The following is a 26,652-nucleotide window of genomic DNA, read 5'->3' on the forward strand; positions in this document are numbered from 1 at the left end:
GAGATTGAGAAGAAAAGCTAGCATGCATTCCCACAGTGCATTTCTGTGAATGCTTTTGTGAATAATACAGGTCAGTGTTTAGCCGAAATCACACAAGAAGAACAGCTCTTTTATTGAGTGTCTATCCATCAACACTATAAAAAGAGCCTATCAAACATATTCTGACAGTCTTGACCCACGTGTCTGAGGTCGGGCCTCATAAGTGTATTGACAGCTGGGCTATTAGGCCATATGTAGGACACCCATTTCTCATCTTGGCAAAACGAGGGGCCGCCGGATCCCAAAGGGGAATATAGACATGTTAACATCTCGCCTCTGTCATTATTTCCTGCCAGATAATGATCCAACTTTAGGTCAGAGATCTCATTAGCAGCACGGTGAGAGGTAATTTCCCTTTAACCCATCACATGCACTGATCTTAGCAGAGAGCTTCAAGTTTTTCACACGTTTTTATTGGCTTCAGAGCACTCTGGAAATATTGATATGACTCCATGGTAATAGCATTTATTATAGCATAATAGCACATTTTAAATATGCCAGTGTAATACGAACATATCCTCTCTGGACAAAACATTTTAAACAACATTATAGTACTGTCTTAACTTATCACTCCAGTAATTCAGTTTAATCAGTCTTCTTCTTTTATGATACTATCAATGTTTTTACAATGCCCTTTGGGCCTTATACTGTAGCTTTATGCGACCTGTTTAAATATTACAATATACCAAATGATTGTTTAAAATGAAATAACAGACCCACTTTGATGGTTTACTGGAAAGTCACTGTAAAATTGCAACCTTCTGCTGAGAGAATGAAGCAGGAGTGAAAATGAATATGAGCGGGAGAGAGAAACAGAGTAGTCTCTTTTCATTAGGAGATAGGGAGTTGATTAGATTTGTGACTTTGACAAGCTAATTGACGGTTGTTGGAGGAAAAACACTTAATCACCATCCACTTCAATGTCAGCGAAAGATTCCTCATCTACAATGTCACAGTAATAGAGTGCATTAGAATACATTACGACCTGTGAGCCGATCAATTGAAAGAAAGACGCTGAGAGTGATAATCAGAGAGAGTGAGAGTATTTATGAGGCATGAGGAGAGCTCGGATCTGGAGATGGAATAAGAAAAAGGAGCTCAGTCCAGGACTTCCCCTTATAATACCCATGGCTCTGCTTGGCTCACTTCCATTTCTGTCTTACAATGTGTTAATTGGCAATTAAAACCTCAGCTATGATCAAAAAAGCACTGAAGATGTTTGAAGGGATAGTAGTGACTAATGGATTGTAAATTTGTAAAAAATCTTGGTACACTTGCAGAGTAAATTTATAGTGCTAAAATTATTACACTTTAGTGCACAAGATGCTATTTGTACTAAACACAATGATAATTGTGCAGCTTGTTGAGGATATCCATTCTTTTACTTTTCTAAGACATTGGACACAATATTTTCACCTGACGGATGATAAATCTGGGGAAATTATTGTATAGACAAAATATCAGTGAGATTAGCAGATACCTAGATGACCTTAGCAACTACACAGAAATGCCTTGGCCACCACCAAACCCAACCTAGCATCATGGCGGCAACTTTCGCTGGAGCAAGTTCCATATATGTCCAATTGCTTGGAAAAATGTTGAGCAGTGGTCTCATTGGCTTAACCTTACCAATGACAGAAAAGAAGTAGTAGATTTGGGATTATGCTTTCTATAATTTCTCCATTTACATCCACTAAATTCCATACTTCTGTACTTTTCCTTGTGCCAACAGGTTTCTGAGTTTTATTAATAAGCTTCAGACACATCTGCTGTCCATCATTCAGAGCCTGTGGCAAACAAGTAGCATTCCCTTTCCGCTATATGTTCATCAATCATTTTGATGGGGTGCTACAGATGGGGTTGGTGGTGCAGAGACTTGTGTTGCTCCTCTCCTCCATCCATCCACTCTTCCTCGCCATTCTTTCACTCTCAGTATTCCGCCCAAGGTCGCACTTCCATCATATCTCTTTCAGCAATGCACCCATCTGTTCCTCCTTCGCCTTTTATTTCTCTTTATATCAACTGTTCATCTCCACAATGATGGTTAACCATAAAACATGCATATGTCAGTGAGTACAGCTGAGAGTTTATTTATGTTACAAGGGTTTTAATGTACCTGTGGAACGTGAAATTATACTAAGAATGACAAGAACACAGACGCTTAAGACTTAACTGATCGTCTAAGCTCACAGAATAAAACTGTATCGCCATTTAAATTCTCCATTGAGATGCTCTAAACCAGTCTAAATACAGGCCTGGTCCAGGGAGAGACCCTCTATGTCATGGGTAGTGACCTATATATACTGTATAGAGTGGGGTCCAAAGGTCTGAGATCACGTTGAAAATCTGCAATGCAAAATCACAATTTTCAGGATACAATTTTTTATTAGATTAGTATACAATTCATGGTAATTTCACATAAAAATGTTCAGTTTGAAATGATATAAAATCCGAAAACTGCAGAAGCATCTCATGTAGTGATCTCAGACTTTTGGAACCCACTTTGTGTTACAGTATGTTTTCATATGTACTGGTGCACCGTGGTTTTACCTTTGTGATTCTGGGGTTCGTGCACTTGCTATTGATGCCATTGTGCTCGAGCCACATGCTCTGCGGGTGAGGACAGTGCTGTTTCAGAGAGCAACGGTTCTCTCCCTTACACCACACACAGCCAAACAGAGGGTCCGCCTTCAGACACAGTCCACAGCTCTCCCGTCGTGCGTCACACTTGTACAGGTGCACTGGAGATACAGGGAGGGCAAAGGTCAAGTCAGGTTGGGAGACCCATGGGACGATGATCAAAGCAAAAGGGAAACTCATGTAATTTGCAGCAATAGCCTGAAATATTTCTGAAATCATGGAAAAACTGTAGAATAGAAATCATATTCCCTATATTTTCTTGCTTCCTCTCAGCTCTAAAGATAATTGCTCCTCTTCTGCGCTCCCTGATACAGTGATATTATGTTTCATCACCATAGCAACCAGACAGGCATTTTTAATTGCTATTAGATGCTTGTATGATCTGTCCATCAACTGCTGCCCCCCGAGTGGCTCCCCCTCAGTAGGAAGCGAGGGAGGAATCTCACTTCCCCTCTTAAATTAGCCTAACCTTCACACAGCGCTTTAGTAACACACTCACATGCATTTGTGCTATGTTCATTGATTTGACTTAAAGCGGGGGGCATGTTTAACTTGAATCCAAATCCCATTTCATATCAATGAAAATGTTTTTAGAACTTCTAGTCTTGACATTGAGCTTAAATGTTTAAAAATCTCTTGAGGGCTCAAACTGCCTCTGCATTAAGTCAGAATTTTCCTTTAATGGTCAGCGCATCGTTTTAAGCATAAAAACATATTCTTAATCAGTATTTTGTCTTGTTTTCCGGTAAAAATCATCCTCTTGAGAAAAATCACTTGAGAAGCAAATATACAAAAACTAGTCTTCTTTAAGCAAAAATCTATTGATTAGGATAAAATGATCTTTGCATAGTAAGACTGCAGAAGCTGTAAAATATTAAAATTGGAATTCAGCTTGTACTGGGTTGAGTTTAAATACATTATATTCGGTTGTATTTGTCATTATGTGTCTTCCTCTCTGTAAAAGGTGTTTGTTGACTACAAATCAAACAGGTGGGTACACACAGGTTTGAACACTTAAATACTATGGTAGATCTAATTGTGACAAAATGTCTCTGACCTACTGTGTGGTACAAAGATATACACACAGGGAGAAAATGAGAGGTGTCACATGAGATATTGTGATGTATTAAGTTAAACACAAGGTCAAAAAAGAGAAATAAAGAGATGAAGTTATGCAGAAACTGAGACTATCTGCAGTCAACTCCACCAGGATGTCAGGGGATGGATGCTGCAAGACTGTTGCCATGGAGACTGAATCCAGGGGTACTAGCAGGGCTGCCGGATCAGAGGCCTCACCTTTGTTTTTGGCTGGGTTGTCAATGCTGAAGTCTCCGTTCCAGATGACCATCAGATCCACAGGGAGGCTACTCATCTCCATCCCATCATATGAGTACTGTAGCCATGGGAACAGAGTCAGACAGGGAGCAAGAGAGAGAGACATTTACTAGTTTTGTTCTGCTGGAAGAATGCTTTTATCATTCCTGGCAGGTTCATCCTCGGGTAAGTCATCACAGTGGAGAAAACTCCAAAATCCCTACACTGCTGATGCTGGGAGAACAAGCAAACACACACTAAATATTCAGGACAGAATGCACTTGTGACTAAAATAAGCCGCTCTCACACAATCTCCAAACAACCGCTCCCTTTTATCACGTCTACGACTTTTTGTGTTGCTTAAAATTCTGCGTCTTGTTTCTGAGAGTACCCTTGTGTCCACAGACAAATTCTCTGAAACATTTACTAAACACACTTGTAGTCCAACACACACACACACAAAGTCTTACCGATGTGTTCTGGCACTGTACGCTTGAGCTGTTGAAGCGGAGGGCGGGAACTCTTTGCTCCGCACCCTGTATGGTGAGCACACACTCGTACCCCCGCTGGCCCGACTGTGGCTGGGGGAGGTTCTTGGCCCGAAGGGTGATGGGTTTTACCACGTTCACCGGAACTAGGATACGATCTGCTGCAAGCAGCTGAGGACATTCCTGCATGAGAAGAACAAACTGCAAGGTCAAAAATTGTAAGTATCAAAAGATAAAACAAAGAGATCACTTAACACATGCTAGAAACTCCCTGGTGTTTCCTTTAGGTTGAGCCTAATAAAACCTAAAAAAGGGAGCGGGCCTGTCCTTAGCTTCAAAATCTATCTCAACTGCTCCTTTGGCTGAAAGGTCGGGCCAATAACGATGGTCTGAAGCTTATTAGCATGGCTGGATTGCTCTGGGGCGCAGTTTAAAAAGCCATTATAGATAATTTGACAGACTATCTACAAAACGAAAATAAAAGTGAGTGCCGTTAATTCAAGCAGACAAAAAGATGAATATTTTAAAAGGGAGAAAGAGGATAAAGAACTCTTCAGTGTATTTTTTTCTTACCAAGTCTCTGACTCCACTCTATAAGACTGATGTAATGTTGTCTTTCAGATACTACGGAAGAAACCAACGAGGTGGCGCAGAGTGGTATTTATGCAGTGCAGGGTGTTCAAAGTGCTCAGGCGGCTTTTGTAAGATGAATACAAACTGAGGTGCTATCTGGACCAAAGCGGCTACGGAATGCAGATTGAATACTGAGTGTGAATTTAAAGATGTGCCGCAGTCCGACTGCAGCGAGGTAATATTTTGTATGGGCATGAGGTTAAGCCATAAACCCATTCTCAGTTTAACTTTCGTACAGGATATTTACAGTACAGGAGACACTTTACAGCGCATGAACGCACACCTTCACAAGCATCCTGATCCCAGTAAGCTTAGACACTTATCTTAACATGCCAAATAAACAAATGCACCACCCACATGCATAATTGCAGTCTTAAATAAAACAGCAAAGACACTACAACACACGCCCCCCACTCACACTCTGACCATTATATCTCCACCCACACAGGCTCCGGAAATTAAAGTCATCAGTAAAAAATGCACACCCATTCCATAGAGGGCAGCCCTACACTGACCCAACTTTCAGCCAATGTTCAGGTCTCTAAATCCCCAATAAGAGCCACTGCACCTTTATAATAGCTACTCAGCCCTATGGTCTGCAAGGGTCTCTCTAAGTCCCTCCCCAGACCACCCTCCAAGGATTTATCTCCCCATTACACTGATATAATGTGAACATGTTTACTGGCAGGAGTCTTAGTCATAAATAAGGCACGACAAGGGAAAACCGCTCACTAAAATACCAATATCTTTGTCCATCCACGCCCAAGTATCTTCAGCCTGCCCTTTCTTCTTTGGGGAAGGTGTCTGGCCAGGCCCCCCCTCTCTCCACGCCTCTTATTGACAAATGAGCAGGGCTCTGCTGGCAGCTTTATGTGGAGGGAGATTGACTCCAAGCATAACAACAGTATAATTGAAGGCTGGGAGGCTCTAATATGGAGTCTTCAGAGCCACTGAAGACTAGGGCTGTTTTTGTCACGCCAGGTTATTAAGTCTTTACAAGGAGGCAGAGAAGAAAGGACAAGCCATGCATACAATGAGAGAGAAAGTGGGACGGGAACAAACAAAACACTCTTTTCGCGGATTTCCATTTCCAAGCAGTTTCCATTTCAGCCGGATGCTGCCAAAAATTTTGAAGGACACAATTCCGATGGTTATAGAAAGTTGCTTGCGGCGACTGAAACTGCAACTTCATGGTCTCAGAGCCTCAACCATTACACCACTTTACCCCATTGGCAACAAACTAGATCTTGTGATGTTGCTGCTTTGAACTTAACTGAAGCAGATCAAAAAAGTGGCCACATTTCCTGTCTTGAGGCTCAAAAAGAGAGCCAGTGTCCGTTCAGTCCAGGAAGAGAATGATTCCTGTAGCCTCGAGCCAGATACAGCTAAAGAGTCTTACTGGAAGAGATGTTAATAAAAAATGCAGAGACGGTAATTCAACATGCATTCATGTGACAAATGACTTGACATTGCGGTTTCCTTCCTTGTCCGTGACACGTGTCAAATCTGACAAGACGTGCCCGAGGCGGCTCATTTGAGGTGGGAAAACAAAGCAGGGTTTGATTAAAAAAAAGAAGGGAAATTATCATTAAAAATAGGCATTTTACAGATAAAAGAGGCTCTTGAGAGTGTGTTTACAGTCTTGGTCTGAGCAAGAGAGGCCCGAGGGTGAGCTGAAGCATAATGATGTGTTTGTCAAAGAGACATGGAGTGAGGCAGACAGCAATTGGGCTCCCGATTGTTTACTAGTGGGGGGGGGGGGGGGGTCGCATTCAACTTACTGCATCTGAACGTCTCAAAACAGAACTGATATAATTAGACGCTGAAGAAAGAGATACTGTAGGTGGAGGAAAAGACTTAAGTTCAATGCGTGCGCTTCTGTTAGAGATGCGCCGAGACAAAGATAGTCATTGAGTGCGAGCGGGGAGGAAGACGCCCTGGCACAGAGAACAGAGGGTAGCGAGCTGGCACAGAGTGATAGATCCATAATTAGAGCTGTTTGAGTATGTATGCATAATGGCAGCGTTCAGTAGGGTAGAAGATGAAACGCCTAATTCTCTCCACAGCTCTCGCGGTGTTAGTTGGATGATTACCGAGGCTTCCCTGCACTCCTTGCGCTTTAACGTGCCTCCCTACCGCCAAAGGCAAAAACCCTCCTCTCTCGTTCCTCGCCACATTTCACTTCCTGCGGCATCACACGCGTACTCATCCACTCTCACCTCTGACATTTCCTTCCTTTTCATCTGTGTGTTTTCACTCTCGCTCCCCTCCCGAGCTGGTATTTTCTTCTTCAAGTCATGTCTTCCACCTCGATCTAAATGATTTTTACCTCAAAGTTTCTCCCCGAGGGAGGCAAAGCAGTGAGGCCATCTCATGGTTCTGAACTCAGACCCAAATCCTTCTCTTCACAATCTGCAGCTCAACTGTGCAATGCTGCCAATCGTGCCTGTCAATTAACATCTTAATAAGATGGCAGAGAGTTCACTGGATCGATCAGTTCCTGTTTCCCACACCTCTCTCCTTTTATTTCTAGTGTCTCATCTACCATATTGTTCCAAAATTGAATAAGCTACTTCACTTCCCACTGTCTACATTTGCAGCTGCTTTCGAAGGCAGCATCTTAACATTCATGGAAACTCAAGAGACTGAGTCATGTGTGTCATAAATAATTATACTCATGCCAAAACCATGGAATACTACAGCCACAAATGATTTCAATAAACATGCCGTGAAAAGGGTATTTTGTGTTAACTGGTCAAATTTCAATCATTGAAAACTCTTATATTTATATTTGTTTACAAAACAGCTTAACTAAACAGCTTTTTTTTGACTGTTTGTGTATCCATTATTCAAAATCACACCACAATTTCACATTACCCATCGGTAAGGCATGCTGTAGACAGGCACTTTGCAATTTCCTAAAAGGAGGTAAAAAGCCAAGCTATAAACGGAAGTTGTTTTCTAAAGTGCAGTGGACTTCTGTGTCAGGGCGGCATGCATTTAGTCATGCAGCATTATGCCAGTGGCCAAGAGTGAGACATGGGGGGATTGACACAGCCAGCAACTGACAGGATTCAGCACTACCCTCTACATGCACTCCAGCCAGAGAGGAAATCAAGACTTGTATAGTATAGAGTAAAAAGAACAACCCTGGACTGAACAAATAAAAATAATTTCATAGTAATTCCACAATACTGTAATATAATTACAGGGAAATATATGGAAGCTTGTCTTCGCCACAGAATAAAACATTTGTATAAATTGCAACTTATCATCTCAGTTTAAATCTTGCAATTCTGACATTTTTTCCTCACAATTGTGAATTTTAAAGTCTGACTTTTTAACTCGCAATGGCATCTTTATAATTCACAATTGTGAGGAAAAAATGTCAGAATGGCGAGATTTAAACTAAGATAAAAAGTCACAATTTTTGAGACAAGCAATTCTGATCTTATAACTCAAAGCTGACCTTTTCTCACAATTGTGAGTTTATATCTCACAATTCTGACTTTAACACTTGCAATTGCGACTTTATATCATGCAATTCTGAGATAAAAAGTCAGATTTGCAATATGTAAATTCGCAATTGCGAGAATAAAAGTCAGAATTGTGAGATAAAAAGTCACCATTACCTTTTTTTTTATTCTGTGGCGGAAACAAGCTTCCATAGAAATATGACCAGACTTACTAGGCTTATTATCAAACCACTGAATTCACTGACAGAGTTTACTTCAAAGCATCTGACACACTTTACCCCACATCTACTACTACTCACTCTACCACATCTACTACATCGATTAACTTCATTTAATAATTCTTGGCTAATCCTAATCCCCAGCAGCAGCAGCAATTTATCAATATTCAGTAATTTATACAGCAGCAATGTATCAATATTCAGACCTGAAAAAGTTAGCTGTCACAAAGCAAATTTTACCAGCCATATAGAATGCTATTAAAAATGCAAATTATTTTTCTCACATGCATCTCTCTGAATATATACATCCTGGATATTTTATTATGTATAACTGGAAAATCAGAGAAAACGAGAAACTAACTTGAGAAGTGATAATGACTTCAAATGTTTGAGTTTTGCCACCAAACAGGATTCCTTTTCTGCTGTTGTTAAACATAAAGTGTCACACAAATTGAAATATGATAATGAAACAAAGCACACAGCTGAAGAAGATCCGCCAGAAATTTAAATCTGAGGGACCGAACGGCAGACACAATGTTGTTAAATCTTGCCAAAGACGACATTCTGATGCTGTGGCACGTTTTATTTATGAATGTGGACTGTTTCTCATGTGCTCACAGGCACATATTGAAATGAGCTCCGACTACGGGGGGTGGGGGGGGCTTCTCGCTTCTACCATCCATTGAAAGACAAGTCCGGATTATTCAGATCACTCTCAGCAATCCCTTAATTGGTATAAAACACAGAAATTCATCTGCGGAAGGTCAATGCAAAAGGTCATCTCATTTCTCCATGCAAAGTTGACTCGTCAGCGTCTGCTCTGAGGATTTACACTGTAAACATACCCGGTCATTAATTCTAAACCACCCGGAGTTTGGAAACGGATCTGAGACCTCCGGTATAAGGGGTTAATGAAATCCAAATTAAACTCATTAACCGGACAAAACACCTGCCTTAAAACAAAAATCAAACAAAAACATCCAGTGGAAATGTCATTAACATGTGCTAATATTCAGTTGCAGCTTTGTGTGCAAGTCGCTCGACACACAATAGGGAATCCTAATATTAAACTGGTCAATATTGACTGCGTGTCTATTTGATAATTGGAACGCCAAACGCTGGCAGCCAGAGAAACGCTTTGTTAAGAGATGTTAATGAATGCTAAATGATGAGGCTACACATTTGTGTGGCTAAAACACATAGCCTCAGGGGGCGGGTGTCCTCATAATTCATTACGCATTTCAAAGCTAAGCACACAAGCACGATGAACATAATTGTATGTTCATGCTAGCTGCAGACTTCTCTTCAGTTGCATGACGCAAATAAAATAAACACATTGTGATCTGTGCCATGTAGACCCTTGGGGAGGGATTAAAGGGCGCATCAAACATTGAGTGAAACAAACTCAACGACGTGACCCTCCTTGGCACCTCTCTGAGAACGAGCTAGGAAAGGGTTTAGCTACGGCAAAGAGTGCCGAGCCCCGACAGCAGCTTTTAATTTATCTGATGGGCCTGCGGTGGCCTCAAAGTGTGCAAGTAGTGCCAATAATATTGATAATTTACATGGAATAAGATGTTGGTGGGAATCCAGATATAAATATTAGAGATTTAATGAGAATTAAGTCGAATTCAAAGCCAGCAGACGTGTATGAAGTGGCTCAACGTGATGGGGGGGATGCTGGGTAAGTTCTCACAATCAGGACAGGACCTGAACTGCACCTCTGCACCAATCAACTCATTAAGGTCCAATTGAGAATGATGGCGGCCAATTACAAAACCTGGTGTGTGACCAATCACAAGTAACTCACCTCTGGCTGTTTGACACGGCCCTCCTGGAAAGAGCAGCTGCTCGGGTCGTGGGTGCACGTGTGGCGGTATTTGCACCAGTGGCACTGGTATGGGCTTCCGACACAAGACAGACACCTGAGAAAAGGAGAGGGTGCAGATGAAGGCAGTTAGTTTGAGTATTCTTGAAAATAGATAGGATGTTACACTACTGCACTACATCAGCTGTAAATACAAAAGATACTCACGACTTGTGAACGCTGCAGTTGTAGAAGACAAAGCTAGTGTTGGCGAAAGCAAGTCCCGTCTCTTTTGATTTGAGGTAGAGTTGGACAATCTGATGGTCACCTAAGAGGCAGGAGGAAAACATTAGGTCCTGGTTTCACATGCAGGGTTTAGAATGAGCCAGCATTATGCTTTAGTTAAATTAGGACATTTAAGTATTTGCCTTAGAAGAAAAAAAACATTACTGTATGCATCTTGAAACAAAACAATGGCATTGATATATTTTGAGATTGAAGTTGCTTTCAGTTAAAACTAGGATTAAAAAGGCACTAAAAAAAGCAGTTTGTTCCAAAAGTTGGGTGACAATGCACAGCAATTAAGTCATTTAGATACTATATAGATAAAAAAAAATGGTGTCATTAAATTTGATTAATTTACCCAATATTTGCGTATCATTCTGTGTACAAAGATAATTCACTCATATTATCATGAATGGTAATGTTAACATGCAATATAAATACAAATCGCAAATTGGTAAAGTCATTATGACATTGCAGCAGCCGTTAGAAGCTCCGGTTCCCATAGAAACAGTCATGAGACGTGCACACTTGGGAGTCCACATGCACATTGGCTGGACCATCCTCAAATAACACTATTTGAGCATTTATGGGAAACAACATTTATGGGTCAGGTCATATCAGTTTTTGAGATTTAAGCATTTCCCCATTTAAGTAGAGTTTGTTTTGCATGCCCTGAGTAGCTGCACAGATGCATTGCAAATATTGTCACTGAGTGAAATGACTTTCCCAAAAAAGGGACTTTGTGTCTATTGTGCATTTTAATGCTTAGATTAATCACGCTGTTAGCGTAGCAACATGCTAATTCAAAACTAAAAATCTAATACAAGCAATTATCTCATTCATACACCAATGACACCAAGCGGTCTTAATAAGGTTATATAGTACGTAGTTTATAAAGTTTGTGGATAACAGAGCAAGTTAAGGAACAAGATGGCCACGCCTCTCTGCCAAAAATGAGCTAAAGCTCTTCTCATGAAAACATCCCTGAAGACAAGGGAGAGAGAGACAGAGTGAGAGAAAGAAACCTGTTCGAGTTAATGGAAATGTGGCACAAAAGTGCCCATCTTCAGAGTGTTTTTGTCTGAGCTAATGAAGAAGCTCATGTTTAATTCAACATGCCGGACACGACATCTCCCCTCTCAAAGGAAGATCATACTTTTTCCCCCATTCTCTATCTATTCCGGTCTCTCCTTTTCTCACATATTTCTCCTCAAACTCTTTCTGGTTCTCCTAACGCACTTCAACAAAGAGCGAATCATTCATCAATCATTGTAAAGTGTGCCTGACAATGAATCTGTCCTAATTAGCTCACCTAAATGTTACCTTGATGGCTGGTATCTCCGGAGTGTGTATGTGTGTGCATGAGTGTGTGTGTGTGCAGGCCCCCTGCCACCCGCTGCAGTGTGTCCGCCCTTTAATGAGTCACTCAGGACATACACTGTTACCATGACACTAAGAAAGGAAAGGATAGTGAGGAATATGGGAGAGAGCACGAATAAATGACCTATAACTGCAGGGGTATGTGTGTGTGCGCATACAGAATCAATGAATCCATCTTGATTCACAACTTTAAATGATATGCACCCCAGTATTAGGGGTCAAATACGGTATGTATATAACAGTGATGGTGTATGTATCCAGTAGTGTGTGAGTGTGTATAAGTGTGCACCCTCAGGTGTTTAATAGTGTACTTATCCAGTGGTGTGAGAGTGTGTGTTTGCACTGCGGCATTTCAGAGCTCTGGGCCCTTGCAGATTGGGCCGACCTGTAATTTCATGGTGGCCTGACTAGCATGCATCATTATTCACACATCTCACACCCCTGCGCACGGCTCTTTCTACCTCACATCCAGGCCGCTGTGCCACTTACTAGGATAATTTGCAGGTGTTTCTATATGAGATGCTCCGAAAGAACATTGTTGCTTTCATTCAGCCTTGTATTATGTTGTGTTTTACTTTTTCCCCCCTCTTATCTACCAGTTCTTGCCCTGGAAACACATGCAGAGTATTCCCTCGTTTCTGCAGAAGCGCGCGTCTTCATTATCTTAACGTTGAGACGTTTTCGTATTATGAAAAATTACCAGCCTCTAGACAGCTGCCCAGATGTGTGCTCATTTCAATTATGTCAGGGTAACCAAGCACATCGGAGAGAAAACAGAGGCGAAAGAACGACGTCTACGAGTGCGCAGAAGAGGGCGGCAAAATGTTCTCTCTTGAAAAATCTTTTCTCTCTCTTCTCTGCTGGAGTGAATGCTGTCAAAACTATTTCAGATGAACAGATGGAGTGAAGAGTGTCATCAGTTCAGGAGATCCAATCACTTTACTTGAAAAATCTCTCAAACCTCAGTGCCAATGAAGCCTTAGAATGAAAGACTGAAATGGAGAGAGACAGACGAGAGAGCAGGAGACAGAATGCCAAAACTGCCTCCCTCTTGACGACCTTTATTCACTCAATTACAAAACACGTCCTGCGGCAAAAGTCAACAGCTGCAGGCAAGATAATGAGCATGTAAACTTCCATCTCTGCTCAGGTGTTTATGCCTATCACTCTCTCTATTTCCTAGACTGTCTTCCCTCCTTCTCTCTGATATAAATCCAGCATCTCTGGAGTCTGGAGCAGATTTCTCGATCCAGCGTCTCCAATTATAAAGCTGTCACAGTCTCACTTTTAGTCTCAGCCTATTCACACTGCCACAACAAACGGCAACATTCAGGCCTTTCACCCAATTTCCTCTTGAATTTGACTGGTTAGTGACGCCGCATGTTCACACCTTGATCTACGACAATGCGAGGAACTTCCTTCTCCGCAGGAGAGCTGCAGGTAATGCGGTTCCCCTCGACCAGACCGTCCATCTCCGCCAGGTTCTCAAAGGTGCAGTTGACCCCCGCAGAAAGTTCTGGCACATTATGTGCCTCCAGCACGAGCTGTCAAGGAAAAAGAAAAGACAAGCTGAAGTTATACAGGAGAGAAAATAGAAGGCAATAATGGACAGGACAAACTTTGGTATGTATCGCAAACTGACACACCATCTTTGTGCAGAGAATAAACTCATTTTTGCTGCCGCTGCCCCTAAAACTGCTGTAACGTGGATATTTTCTCACGTCTGTGATTTGAAAGGCTCTTGAGAGACAAGGAAGTCTGCAGACTCTACACATGGGAAATCTCAATCCAGCCACAGACATCAAGACATCCCAGAAAACACACGTAGCCGTTCCATAAATATCCCAGCTGACACGTGGCCAACCGCACAGCGAAATCAGGCCATTGAACCAGCGGCCCCATATCTCCTAAATTTCCTGGAGGAAAATGTCCAGAGACATCAAGAGACTTCAGTCAGCCATCAGTCAGCCTGTACTGACTCTAATGTGTTTCACTGAACACAAGTGGGTGGGAAATTGAGAGAGAGAAAAGGAGAGAATGAGAAACAGAGAGGGCTATGGGGTGAGAGTTTTCATTCTCTTTTTTTTCTTTATGCTCTCTCTCTGTCCTCTCCATCTCTTTTACCCACAATGCCCTCTGGCTCCCGGCCTTCGAATGAATTTCAAGCCTTGCTCTGAAGCACATGTGTTGCCTGACACCAGAGTCAGATGAATGAGAGGACGATGGCAAAGAGAAAAATGAGAGAGCAACTGCCATGAGAGTGCCCCCTTTACACCTGGCATTATATTGGCATTGTATTTTTTTTGTCTTCTTTTTGTTGAAAAGCATTCTGAATTTTCTGTATTTCTACAATTCGATAAATGTGCAAGATGTAAAATACCACCCAGATACCATCCTGATAAAAAACACATTACGAAAGCAAAGCAAATGAAAGCAAAGAAAGAGATGGGAGAGAAAATAACGAAGTTGTATACAGTTAGAAAGACACAACACTTATGCACCAAATAAACCGCTGCAGCTCACTCTCTGTCAGTTTGACTCTGATGGGGGTCAGTTTAGGAAAGCGTGCCGTAATGCTCTGTGAGGGCATCATGGGAGGTGAAGTGGATGAAATCGAAATATCCACACTAATAGGAAGCCGCAGCCTTGCATAGAGTGGCCCTGCACCCAGCATTACATTGGTGATACGGCCTGAAACACCCTTTACTCAACAGAACGGCTGACCGGGGCTGTTTTTAGATTGCTGTTTAATGAAAAGGCAGGGACATGTTGCAGACACTTTTCCAGTCTCTCCCCCTCTCTCGATGTTTTCCGCTTTCCCATTAAAGTTCAGGATGCACCGGTGGATGGCGGCGCCACTCTGGGATTTAATTTATTTTTCCTTTTAGAGAGAGATGCAGAGAGAATTTCTTCAATTACATTTCAAGCAGCGCCGAACAAACCCTTGCTGGCCATGATAAATATGAAAATCATCCCTCTCGGATAGGGACCCTACAAACAAACAAAAAAAGGCCTCTTGCAGCAGAGGGTATGACACAAGGAATGTGGTGTCTTTGATTACCTCCTACCTCGACAGAAAAATGCATCAAGACGGCAGACTCTCACTGCTGATGCGGGTTTCTAATTACGCTTCAGGATTTGCTAGTGGAGGGAAACAGAGCTGTCGATGTACCCCCAGAGACCCCGAAAGCTATGAGATTCTACCCATTGTACCCCTTGTTGTACTTTAAAATCGCATGGATAAAATCAATCTACATTTAAATGAATTCGGAGAGCACCTATAGCGCTGTATCCAGCCATGACTGATGTTTTCCCTAAACAACTAGTTCAGACGTGTAATCCCCCTTCAAGATAATGCTAAAGCTGTGCTATGCTCTGCTTATCGAAGCCTCTGTATTATCTAAAAGAAACTTCTTTGGTAAATGCACACAGTAATACGAACAAGAGCAGTTAAAAATACATTTATAAATTCCTTGTAAGATGGGCTTTACTGTGGTTTGCAGCACACTATGGCTGGGTGGAGGTCCAGGAAGAGCTTATGGATAAAATGTGAAAAAGAAAAATGTTTTCTTATTGATGAGAAACTTATTTCACTCCCTAAATTCTCCCTGCAGACTGAACAAAGAAGCTTTGTGCTTATCTCCTCAAACAAATATTCAATAACGAAAAAGGTCAAGAAACAGCGTCAATGCCTGTAGTGTATTTCTGTGTACAGTTTGCAATTTATTGCATTGCAGATGTGTTGTTTTCCTCTCAGTAATTCCGGTTTGAAAGAAAAGGTCAATTTCTCTCTGACACGGTCTGTGTAAATTCCTTACCAGTCTTTAACACACACACATAAACATATGATCAAAAATACTGTTATGGTAATAGTAACACACACACACGTTGGGTTTTCATGTTTTATGGGGACTTTCCATAGACAAAATGACTTTTATACTGTACAAAGTGTATATTCTATCCCCTAATATTAACCATACCCCTAAACCTACCCATCACAGAAAGCTTTCTATATTTTCAAAACACATTATATGCATATACATATACATACATCAAACCAACCAAACCAAACGGAGTAAGTCAACTGGTCTAAGCTGTTCTAAGATTGTGAAAATTGAAAGGATTTGGCTCATTAACTGAAGCTTAAAGCCTTAACACTCCCAGAACACACCTGGACAGTTTATACAAGGACTTCTTGTGATATGGTAATCTGGTGATATGATCAGATCAACTCTTCAACGACTGAGCAGCTACTGCTGAATCTCCTGACATCTGCTTAGACTGGTTGCCTAGATACAGTCGACATGAATGCTCTAATTGAAAGAAATACAGGATTTATATATGGCAAAACACTGCTGTGTAAATGATTTAGTGCATCTAAACATATCTAGGTTCTGATTAAGCATCACTTTGTAGCATACGTGTACCTAACGTACACGCTGGGCAATTTATTAGCTCGTATACAGCCCAGTAGTTGAGGTTGAATTTGGGCCCAGAATACAGATCCTGAATCAGCTGAAAGGCAGACTTCTCTAGCGGAGACGTTAATCTGATATAAAGGCTCAGAGGAGGTGCTGGATTACATGAGGATAAGGTCTGAAACCATGGCCTGCTTTGATGGATTTTACAGACACACACACACATACACACACTGAACGAGTGGTAGAGTCAGCACTTAGCTAGGTTCAAAAACACCAATACAATAGAAAAAGTAACTGTCCTGACTAAGGATAGGGGCACATACAGTAGTGACTGACAGGAGGAAACAGATTCGATATGACACCTTAACTGTTTTCATGTACAGAAATATTCAATATCAATATCAGTCACATTCGGCTCATATAAACACATTGGGTCTCATTCACTAAGCATGCGTACGCGCAAATATGTGCGTGAAATGTGCGTACGAACGATTTTAAGAACAAATCACAATTCACCAAAGATTTCATAATATTTTTTTTCTCTAAATTTACGAAAAAGTATAGGGAAAAACTGAAACCACACGTACGCTAAAAGAACTTACTCTGTATGGCTTTATAATCGTGTTAAGATGTTATATTTCATCCTAACATGACTATAATTACAATGAAGTATATTGCATTAATTTTATTATATAATCCATATATAAAATTAAATAATACATTCGATCATATACATTTAAAGAATAAGAAAAGCAGTGTTATAGCTTCAGCTGCGAGGGTTCTCTGAATAACGCAGACATACGCGCATGAACAGCTGGCTAATGAGAGCTCTGTAATCTGGGTCTTTATAAAAGGTGTTTATTGTGAGAACTGGTGAGAATGACACACTTGGCATAGCTCGAGGATCCAGGCAAGAGCACGTCTGCGAACAGCGGCAAGTTTGATGAGAGTGACGAGAGGCTGTTAGGAAAGCGTGTGCGGAAAGCCCTTATATGGAGATGGTTTGGGGTGTGTTTTATGCAAATGACTAACCTTGTGCATGCGGCTGCTCATTTAGAATTCTCCCAATTCACTGACATCAGAACGAGGTTAAGAACAAATTCATGTGCGTACGAACGTTTTGTGAATCAGGCGGAGATTTCCTGTGCGTACAAGTACGAAAGTATCCACGCAATTATTAGTGAATGAGACCCATTAACCTAACTGCATTACCAAATTAAGCCTTTATCTGAACTTTGAGTTATGTACCTTATTCACAGAACCTTAACTGAAGATGCATTCCGTTCTGTGTGTGATCGGAATGCATCTTCACGTCATTTTGTTCTTGGCGTCATTTTGTTCTTGCAGCCTTGGGAGCGAGAACATTTTTCATTTGTTCTTGCGGAGTATGTAATGGCCTTTAGTGGTAAAAAGCAGAGCTTCAAAGAAACATTTATGGATCGAGGAGGAAACTCAGTTCTGGCAAACATTAAAAGAAATGTAATATCCTACATTTGTAAGAGTCTCATGTCCTACATTTTGCAATTAATCAAGTCCTTGGATATTATTGTTAAGGACAAGACTGAAAATGAATGACTTTATTAAAGTTCTGTCCAAAATGACCAAAAAACTCAGCATAAAGAATGACAAGAGCAAGCAATTTCAGCAGGGCCACTGCTCTCCATTACGCGCTTCTCTGTTTGCTGTATGATGACAAGAAGTTTTAAAATGACTTTAAACATTTTTTTTTTACCCTGCTCAGCCTCAGTGGTCTCAGCATCAATGTCAAAATGATTAAGATGGTCAAAACTCACTGAAATAACATGGCACATGTGATACAGTCCAACTGCATGACGTGTCTTCATAAACCATCAGCGTAACAGGCAGATCCATAAAGGCTGAACTTATGACCATGATCACATTAATGATGGAGCCAGAAAAGCAATGGGCTCCATAACTGAATTAGTGAAGGCTAATGTCAATACGTCCAGCGTTTGGGCTTTATCCTCAGAAACACTTAAATGAGGTTTAGTATTTCCTCAGTATTCCTTAAGGATATTTTATGGTGTGATTACACAGAAGGAACTAAGGTGAGAATTGAAAATTAGCGCTCACCATGACACTGTACTGGGACACGGAGATGTTGTTGGGATGAACGCTGAGTCTCACACACTGCTTTATATCAGAGGCGAAGCGGCGAGGCTCGGATGACCGCTCGCACTTTTCCTTCCTGGTGCACCTAGAAAACAAAGACGAAAAGAAATATGTGAGCACTTGAGGAGGGAAGAAAGACAGCATTTGAAAGGAAGACAAAGCATTTGATAGAATGGGGGGAAATAAAAACAGCTGCGCAAATGCATCCAACCATCTCCCATCTGTGACCAGCACGGCATGAAGGAAATGGAACACAAGCTTGGTTACTAGTCCAAATCCATGCGTTATATTTCTGTTTCATATTTCAGAAGAGAGGGAGGTGGGATAGAGAAAGAAAAGGACCAGCAGTTGTGGTGACTCTATCCTGTTTCTGTTCTCTCAACGGTACTAAAACAACAGCGACTCTATTTGTGGAAGCAGAGCAGGCCCAAAGGGCCGAGGGACAAGCCAGCTTTGTGTTACCCTTAATGAAGCGTATTCATCGCTCCCGGGTTCTGCAGGTGGGGAGAATCAGAGCTCAGAGACCCACCCCCCCTCCCCTTTAGACCCAAACACCCATCCACTCTGATCCGTTCACAACACTAGGTCACAGAGCCGATGAGGAGACCACCCTTACACTGTGACATCTAATCCAGACACATCAGATTACAGGCCCAAGGTTAAGCACTTTTAAGGCTGTTTTACACTTGCGATTTTTAGTTGTGACTGCTTGACTTGCAGGGTTACGTACTGGTGCTAAAGAACCCAGATACCAATATGCTGGGCTGATTTCAAGTGTTTGACACACATGAATATTGTCCCAGACACTGTGGCAATTTATCACTTAAAAATCACAGAATTATTTTTTTATTCAGACACTATTTGTAACCGTTTGTCAGATACAACCACATATGAAAGTGGACTACTAAGTCATTTTTAACAAAAAATAAAATGTTCCTTCAGTACTCCGTCTGGGTTTGCGGTATATTCTCTGGTTTTCTCCGATCAAATTTTAACCGGTCCAAACAGCGAACAGAGGGAGTGGCTGAGAGCGATGACGTTGATGTTGTGCGTTAGTTTGAGATGACATGCGTCACGTCCAAACGTTAGCGATTGGTTATTGTAGATCCAGAGTGGCTCTGGGCAGATCCAATAGTTTTAAACTTCAACAGAGTACCCGTCTTCAAGGAAGTTAATGCTTGTCAATGGAGAGTGACTCTCTGTACAAATGAAATGTACAAGAGTCTGGTAGGAAAAGGCTAATTTAACATGACCACACTACTAAAAATGGTTTACTGTATAAAAGTAAACACAGACATCCATATATATTAAATAAAACTGAATAAAATAATATAATATTTAATTAAAAATACATAATCATTAAACTTTTTTTTAAATCTAATTTTCATTATGTTCCATTCTTTCAATCCAGTCAGTTCCTGACAGGTTCTATAAAGGTCTATTGCATATTAACCCAAGTATAATATAATAATAAAGATTATAAAATGGGTAACAACTTACAAGAAAGTTTCATTAGTTAACATCAATTAACTGCTTTAGTTAAAATGAACTAAGAATGAACAACACAGCATTTATTCATCTTAGTTAATGTTTATTTCAAAATTCACTAATACATTTTTAAAATCATAAGTTATTTGTGCTAACATTAGTTAATGCACTGTGACCTAACACAAACAAACAATGAACGACTATTTTTTATTGACTAACATTAACAAAGATTAATAAATACTGTCATTTATTGCTCATTGTTAGTTCATGTTAGCCTGGCTGTGAGAATACACTACTTGTAATCTTACACAAGATATAACTGCATATGAAAATGTGCTATTGAGTCTTACATTTAAACATTTCAAAGGTTTACCTGCTAGAATAGTACAAGTGTGCGTGTAAAACAGCCTGCTCTGCCTGGGTTTTTAGCCTGTCATTCCCCTGACTAATCCAGATTGGCTTTATTCAAATCTGTGAAGCAATTAACTACGAATCAGCACAGAGTCCTTATAAGAGGGAAAGAAGTTTATAATGGATGACAGTTGTGACAGGGTTTTCCACTGCAGAAAAGAAGGGGGGAGAGAGAGAGGTAGGACAGTGAATGAATTGAAAAGTTAAGAAGCCTAATGTGGAGAACTCGGAGAACAGAACGGGAATAATCTGCTGGTGAATGAAAGAGGAAACGAAAGAGATTTAAATGGCAACAATCATCCTCTTTCTCTGTGCCTCTGTGCTAAGCAGGTCTAAGATGCATTTAATCAGAACGGCCTCCTTTGTAGCTCCAATCACACAGCCTGAATCCCTTTCTGCCACTGATTTAATAAGCATGCAGTGTACAATGCGTTCACATACACACACAGACTTGGGCTAGGTGGAATCTATGGGTGGTGAAACATTCAACTCTAAAACGAGAGAGAGTGTGTGGCATTCTCAAAGTACTGCGGGAGAGACAAACTGCTTGTGTGCGTCTCTGGATGATTTGGCGAGAGTGTGCATCCTGCAGTTAGACACACTTGTCAAAGGCCTTTAATAAAAAAAACCTCACAGTCACACCTAACAAGACTCTCAAGCCTCTCTCGGTCCCCACCCATTATGCAAGACTACAGGGAAATACATAGGGAGTGAAGCCTGTATAAACGCAGGCATTATTCTTTCTCACCAATAGGGGGCATATGAGGGTTGTCTATTTATATAGTAATTTCGAGATTACAGGGGCTTTGACATGTTGTGGCTGAAACAAGTCAGCACTGCTTGTGAGAACGGGAATATTTCTTATTTAAAAGGGTTATAAACGAGATGCCTGCCTATGGCCTGAGAGCATTGTAAAAACATTTATGAGCCTTCATTTATGAGTTTGTGTGATACAGGCCTGGAGACAAATAAGAGCAGTATAAATAGCAGTATGTTTGTGTATTACAGTTAAAACAATAAAGGATTTAAAAAAATAAATAAAACAATATTGTTTTAAATAAAACCCTATTTACTTTGTTAATTAATTTCTGTTCGTATAGTGAACAATAATATAATATAATAAATATAATTAATATATAATTTATAATATAATGTAATATAAATAATATAATATATATATAAACTTCTGTGTTCCCTGTAAACTGCTGTTGCTGAGTTCTTTAGTCAGGTCTTTGTTTATTTTGCATCTGTTCATGTTTTGTTTTGGAATAAACTACACTTGGGTTCACCTTCAAACTTGCCATCAGTGGAATTTGTTACAGAACGACCGACCTCCAACATGAATTTAGCAGCACTGCCCCATGCCATCCACCATCTGGACTTGGCTGGCCGTGACCTGACTGACTACGTCATGAAGAACCAGATCGAGAGAGGCTACAGGTTTACCACGTCCAGTGACGTCTCCTGTCCAGCGTCCAGAGAGGGCTCCAGCCCATGACCAGCGTCCAGGGCTCCGTCTCCTGTCCCCAGTCCAGAGAGGGCTGAACAGCCATCTCCGCCCTGGCCTCCTAAACTTCCGGCGCCTCTGTGGTCTCCTGAGCTCCCAGCACCACCGTGGTCTCCTGAGCTTCCAGTGCCTCCATGGTCCCCAGAGCTGCCTGCGCCGCCATGGTCCCCTTGAACTGCCTGTGCCTCCATGGCTTCTTGAACTTCCTGTGCCTCCATGGCTTCCGGAACTACCTGCACAACTTTGGTCCCCTGCTCCTTCCTGGCCGCCTGCTCTGCCTCAATCTCCAGGCCCTCATCCAATCCACGGGCCTGGCCCTCCATCCCTCCAACTCCTGGACTCATGTTTCATGTGGAGCATCTGGAATCCGCTTCTTAAGTGGGGGGCTCTGTCATGATCCCAGCCTGTGTTTCCCTGTCTTGTGAGGACTTTTGTTATTTCCTGTCTGTGCCATGTTTTGTAGTTCTATGTAGTTTTTCATGTTGATTAGTCTCCCCAGGTGTGTCTTGTTAGCTTGTTAAGCTTGTTTGCCCCAGTGTATTTAAACCTCTGTGCTTCAGTTGCTGGGTGTCGGGCATTGTTCTTGCATGTGTGTTCCCTGTAAACCGCCGTTGGCGAGTTCTTTAGTCAAGTCAAGTCGTTGTTTATTTTGCATCTGTTCCATTTTTGTTTTGGAATAAACTGCACTTGGTTTCACCTTCAAACTTGTCATCAGTGGAATTCGTTACAGTATTATATAATTGACTTGTACAATATAAAAGTTAATGATATAATACAGTACATTATGTTAAGTTTTATTGTATCTAATAAATTGGTGATCTCCTTGATAAGTCATCCCGCGCACACCTGTCAACACTCGGCAGGTTTGTTTTAATACCTTGTCATTAGTAAAGTAAACTGCTCTATTAGAACACTAAGGAGTAATTTGTTTCCCTCGTTATGTAAATGCTGCCTGAACATGGCGAAATACGCTACTTTGATGAATAATGAACAGGAAATGAAATCGCATCAAAGCGATCAGACAGACGGGAGCGCAGAAGTGGGCATGCAAAACACTAAGCATGGCCTCCTGGCATCTCGCCTGCCCTCTCTCTTCCTGTTCCCCTCGTGACCCTCTGTTCACTCTGCTCTCTGACACACTGACCTAAATACCATTACATCACCCATGCCAGCAGAAACAAACCTAAATAAGCACACATCAATAAATTAATAAAACATGTAATTAGTGCATTACATTGCCAGCTTTGCGTTTTGATAAAGGGGAAAGACTTGAGCTTGCAATGCCATCCTTCACATCAAACCCACAAACAGAGAGAGAGAGAGAGAGAGAGAGAGAGAGAGACACTACTACAGATGTCTTTAGAAGAAAGCAGCTAAAAGAGTCAGCCAGAAGCAGCTAAATTAATAAGTTCTGTTAAAATAATAAATCCCTCAAGGAGTTTTATTCAACATGCTCTGCAACTAAAACTGTTAATTTACCGTAAGAATGAGTTTGGGCTCACACTGGCAAACCTTGTTTAACCAAGACTAATTTATAAAAAAACATGAGGAAGTACATGTGTGACTGATGGAGTTAAAGTGTGTGTACTCCAAAGGTCTGACCGGCTGTGTGAAGCAAAGAGGACTCTAATAGGGCAAATACTGCCGAACTACTACACATGCGTATGTTCCATAAGAGAGTCTAAGCTCAGACAAACAAACTAACATATTACATTTACAATTAATAGAGTATACAGTATGTACAGCAAATACAAATGCAATGAATGGGATAATACAAAAGAAAATACCATTAAATAAAATACAATTATAATTTAGAGAACACTGCATGGAACACTATCACATGATTGTGATCTTGACCTTCCATTTCAAATTTGAAAAATGTATATATTGTTTTACAAACTAAAATAAATAATACATAAAATATATTTATGAGATAATTGGTCGCCACTCACTGAATTAACCATGCATTACTTTCAGTCTAAAAATATACTGATATTGATCTGTGCTGAACCAATCAAAGCTTGATATTATTTCAGCCTGAAAATGAGCATAGCGCAAATGAAAGAGACTTTCATTTGTATGAAATCAAGAGATTTTATACGCATAATAAACTGGCCTGTATTTATATTTTCCCAGCTTGTGATAACTGCTCCAAATATTGGGTCTAAAATATTATTTATCCCAGAAAGTTTTCTCCGTTTATTTCAATAGTTTGTCACTCGAATGTTGCTAAGATAACACCTGAATACTCTAGATAAGCAACAACAACAAAAAACTTTTTCAGTATTGAATAATTGGCATTTCTCTCATCTCGTCCAACATCTCATATTTAGTTTTTCACTGAACAAGTTGCTGTGCATTCTAGGATTGCTGCTTTTGAAATGTGCCAAAAATGACTGCAGATATCTTAGGAAACAGCATAATCTCGATCCTACCTTTTACTATAACTCTAAAATTGGGAGTGTAGTTTTAAACGCTACCCGTGTAAGCAGAATACTAGGCAGAAAACTTTGTATTACCATTCCAAAGCCAGTTCTACTCCAAATGTCTCATTGAACTTCAATTGTGCATAAAATAAAATCCACAATACTCTATTGCCACTGAGTTCAGTTGCAAAAAGACAGATGTTTGAACTCTAGCCAGGCCATGCTCTACACACCATAGTACAGTAACATATTAACATTATTTATAGATGAGTGAATGCATATTTGAATATGCACTTAAATACATATTCATCCTAATGGTTATCAAGCCTCCCATTGGGACGGTTTCCTAATGGTTAAGAGCAAACAAACGGATGAGGAACAAGATGATGAAATTTAGTCGAACTATTGCTTAGTGGCCAGCCAGACAAACAACATCCAAGTCACACATACAAAGTACAGTAGAAAATGAGACTTTTAAAATGCAGTGTGATACCCAGGGAGCAAGGGAGAGCGTTGACAAAAGAAGGAGAAGCCACACTGACAAATGGCAGGTTTAAATTTAGAGTCAGCGCTGTGAGCCAGACCCTCAGAGCCCCCTGTGAGAGAAGAGCAAGTCGGTCACCATCATTATGGAGAGAGCGAAGAAGAGGGATGGAAGGAAAGAGGGAGGCATGAAGCAGAGAGAAGGAAGGATGGGAGAAGACAGACAGAGGAAGAGACTCGTGGAGAGTCATTACGCAGCCCAGTGGCTCTGACCCGATTATTCCCAGCAGAGACCTTGGGGCCACTGCCCCCCACTGGGCCACAAACCTCAGCTGAGTAGAAAATTTGTGTGGCGCACCCTGGGAACAACCCCAACACACAGAGGCATACTGAGACACACAAACACATGCTTGCACAAAAACACCCAGGCTGCAGCAGTCACTTTGCACCAAAAAATGCAATATCATACCGGGATGGTAGGTATGTAACGCTATCCATATTTTACTACATATTATACATGTAAATTCTGTATACAACATTATAATGCTCATTTTGGTAACATATTTTACAAATAAAAGGTACTTTGCCTTGGGATTTTTTATGTGGAACTTGATGGATGCAAAACAAAAGATGAGGGATGACAAATGAATAAGTCTGTCAGCAGTGCAAAAACGTATTACATAATTTATATTATGTAACAACAAGACAAGACTAAAAGATGTAAGAGCCAATTCAACGTGCCCTTTGCATGCTGTAGGATTTATATGACTTGATATGATTGATTATTATATAAATCATAATTATTACACATTTCATTATTTCTTCCAATGTGTGATCAAAAAGATAATGGAAGCAATGGGAACTGAAAATGTTGTAAATAAATGGAAGTATAGACACCCCTGGGAAGGATTGAGGTAGATAAGATACTTTTGCCCAACCCCACTGACCACAAATCTGCCTAAAAGCAGCATGACCTCAGAATCATTGACCTCAAGTTGCATTTCTAAACACTTTCCTTTGACTAGAATCCATCCGACTCCAGACTACGGCGCAGCTGGAGAGACACATTACCCATCAAAGTCACACACACCCACACAAATACCCACAATTCATCTCAATGCCATAAAAGCGTCAAGTTTTCCGTGACGCAGCAGCGCTCGCCTCAAAACTCGCATGCAATTTCAGGAGCTGTCAAAAACACCTCAGACCGGCTCCTTCATCTCATCTCCCTGCTGTCCCTGTTCCTCCTGGGCCAGGGGACCCATCTTACCCTGCTAATATTAAACAGATTATCCTGTCTCCTCCAACACCATGTCCCCTACAGATCTGATCAAACATTGCACATATTAACACCCGGCTGTCATGATATAGCTCAGAGGAACGTTTACAACTCTCTCTTTTTTTTTTTTATCTCTTAACGTTTAGATCGAGCAGGCAGATCTTTTTCCTTTCAGCTGCAGGGGTCAACTGAGTTTTCAGCAGAAAGAAATACGCACGCGAGAA

At 40.9% G+C, this 26,652-nt stretch overlaps 1 protein-coding gene across 1 annotated transcript in view; it reads right to left on the reverse strand.

Annotated features, from left to right (window-relative positions):
* plxna4 (plexin A4) overlaps window positions 1-26,652 on the reverse strand; it is a 220,684-nt gene that overhangs the window by 39,666 nt on the left and 154,366 nt on the right. Inside the window, exons 6-12 of the mRNA XM_079816393.1 lie at window positions 18,796-18,919; window positions 13,671-13,824; window positions 10,844-10,943; window positions 10,619-10,733; window positions 4,464-4,664; window positions 3,976-4,072; window positions 2,590-2,780 (exon numbers count right to left, since the gene is read on the reverse strand). Of these exons, the coding sequence (XP_079672519.1) occupies window positions 2,590-2,780; window positions 3,976-4,072; window positions 4,464-4,664; window positions 10,619-10,733; window positions 10,844-10,943; window positions 13,671-13,824; window positions 18,796-18,919 (982 nt within the window). The remainder of the gene's footprint in view (window positions 1-2,589; window positions 2,781-3,975; window positions 4,073-4,463; window positions 4,665-10,618; window positions 10,734-10,843; window positions 10,944-13,670; window positions 13,825-18,795; window positions 18,920-26,652) is intronic.

The sequence above is a fragment of the Gobio gobio genome (genome assembly GCF_949357685.1).
Source record: "Gobio gobio genome assembly, chromosome: 5".
In the NCBI taxonomy this organism is placed as follows: Eukaryota; Metazoa; Chordata; class Actinopteri; order Cypriniformes; family Gobionidae; genus Gobio; species Gobio gobio.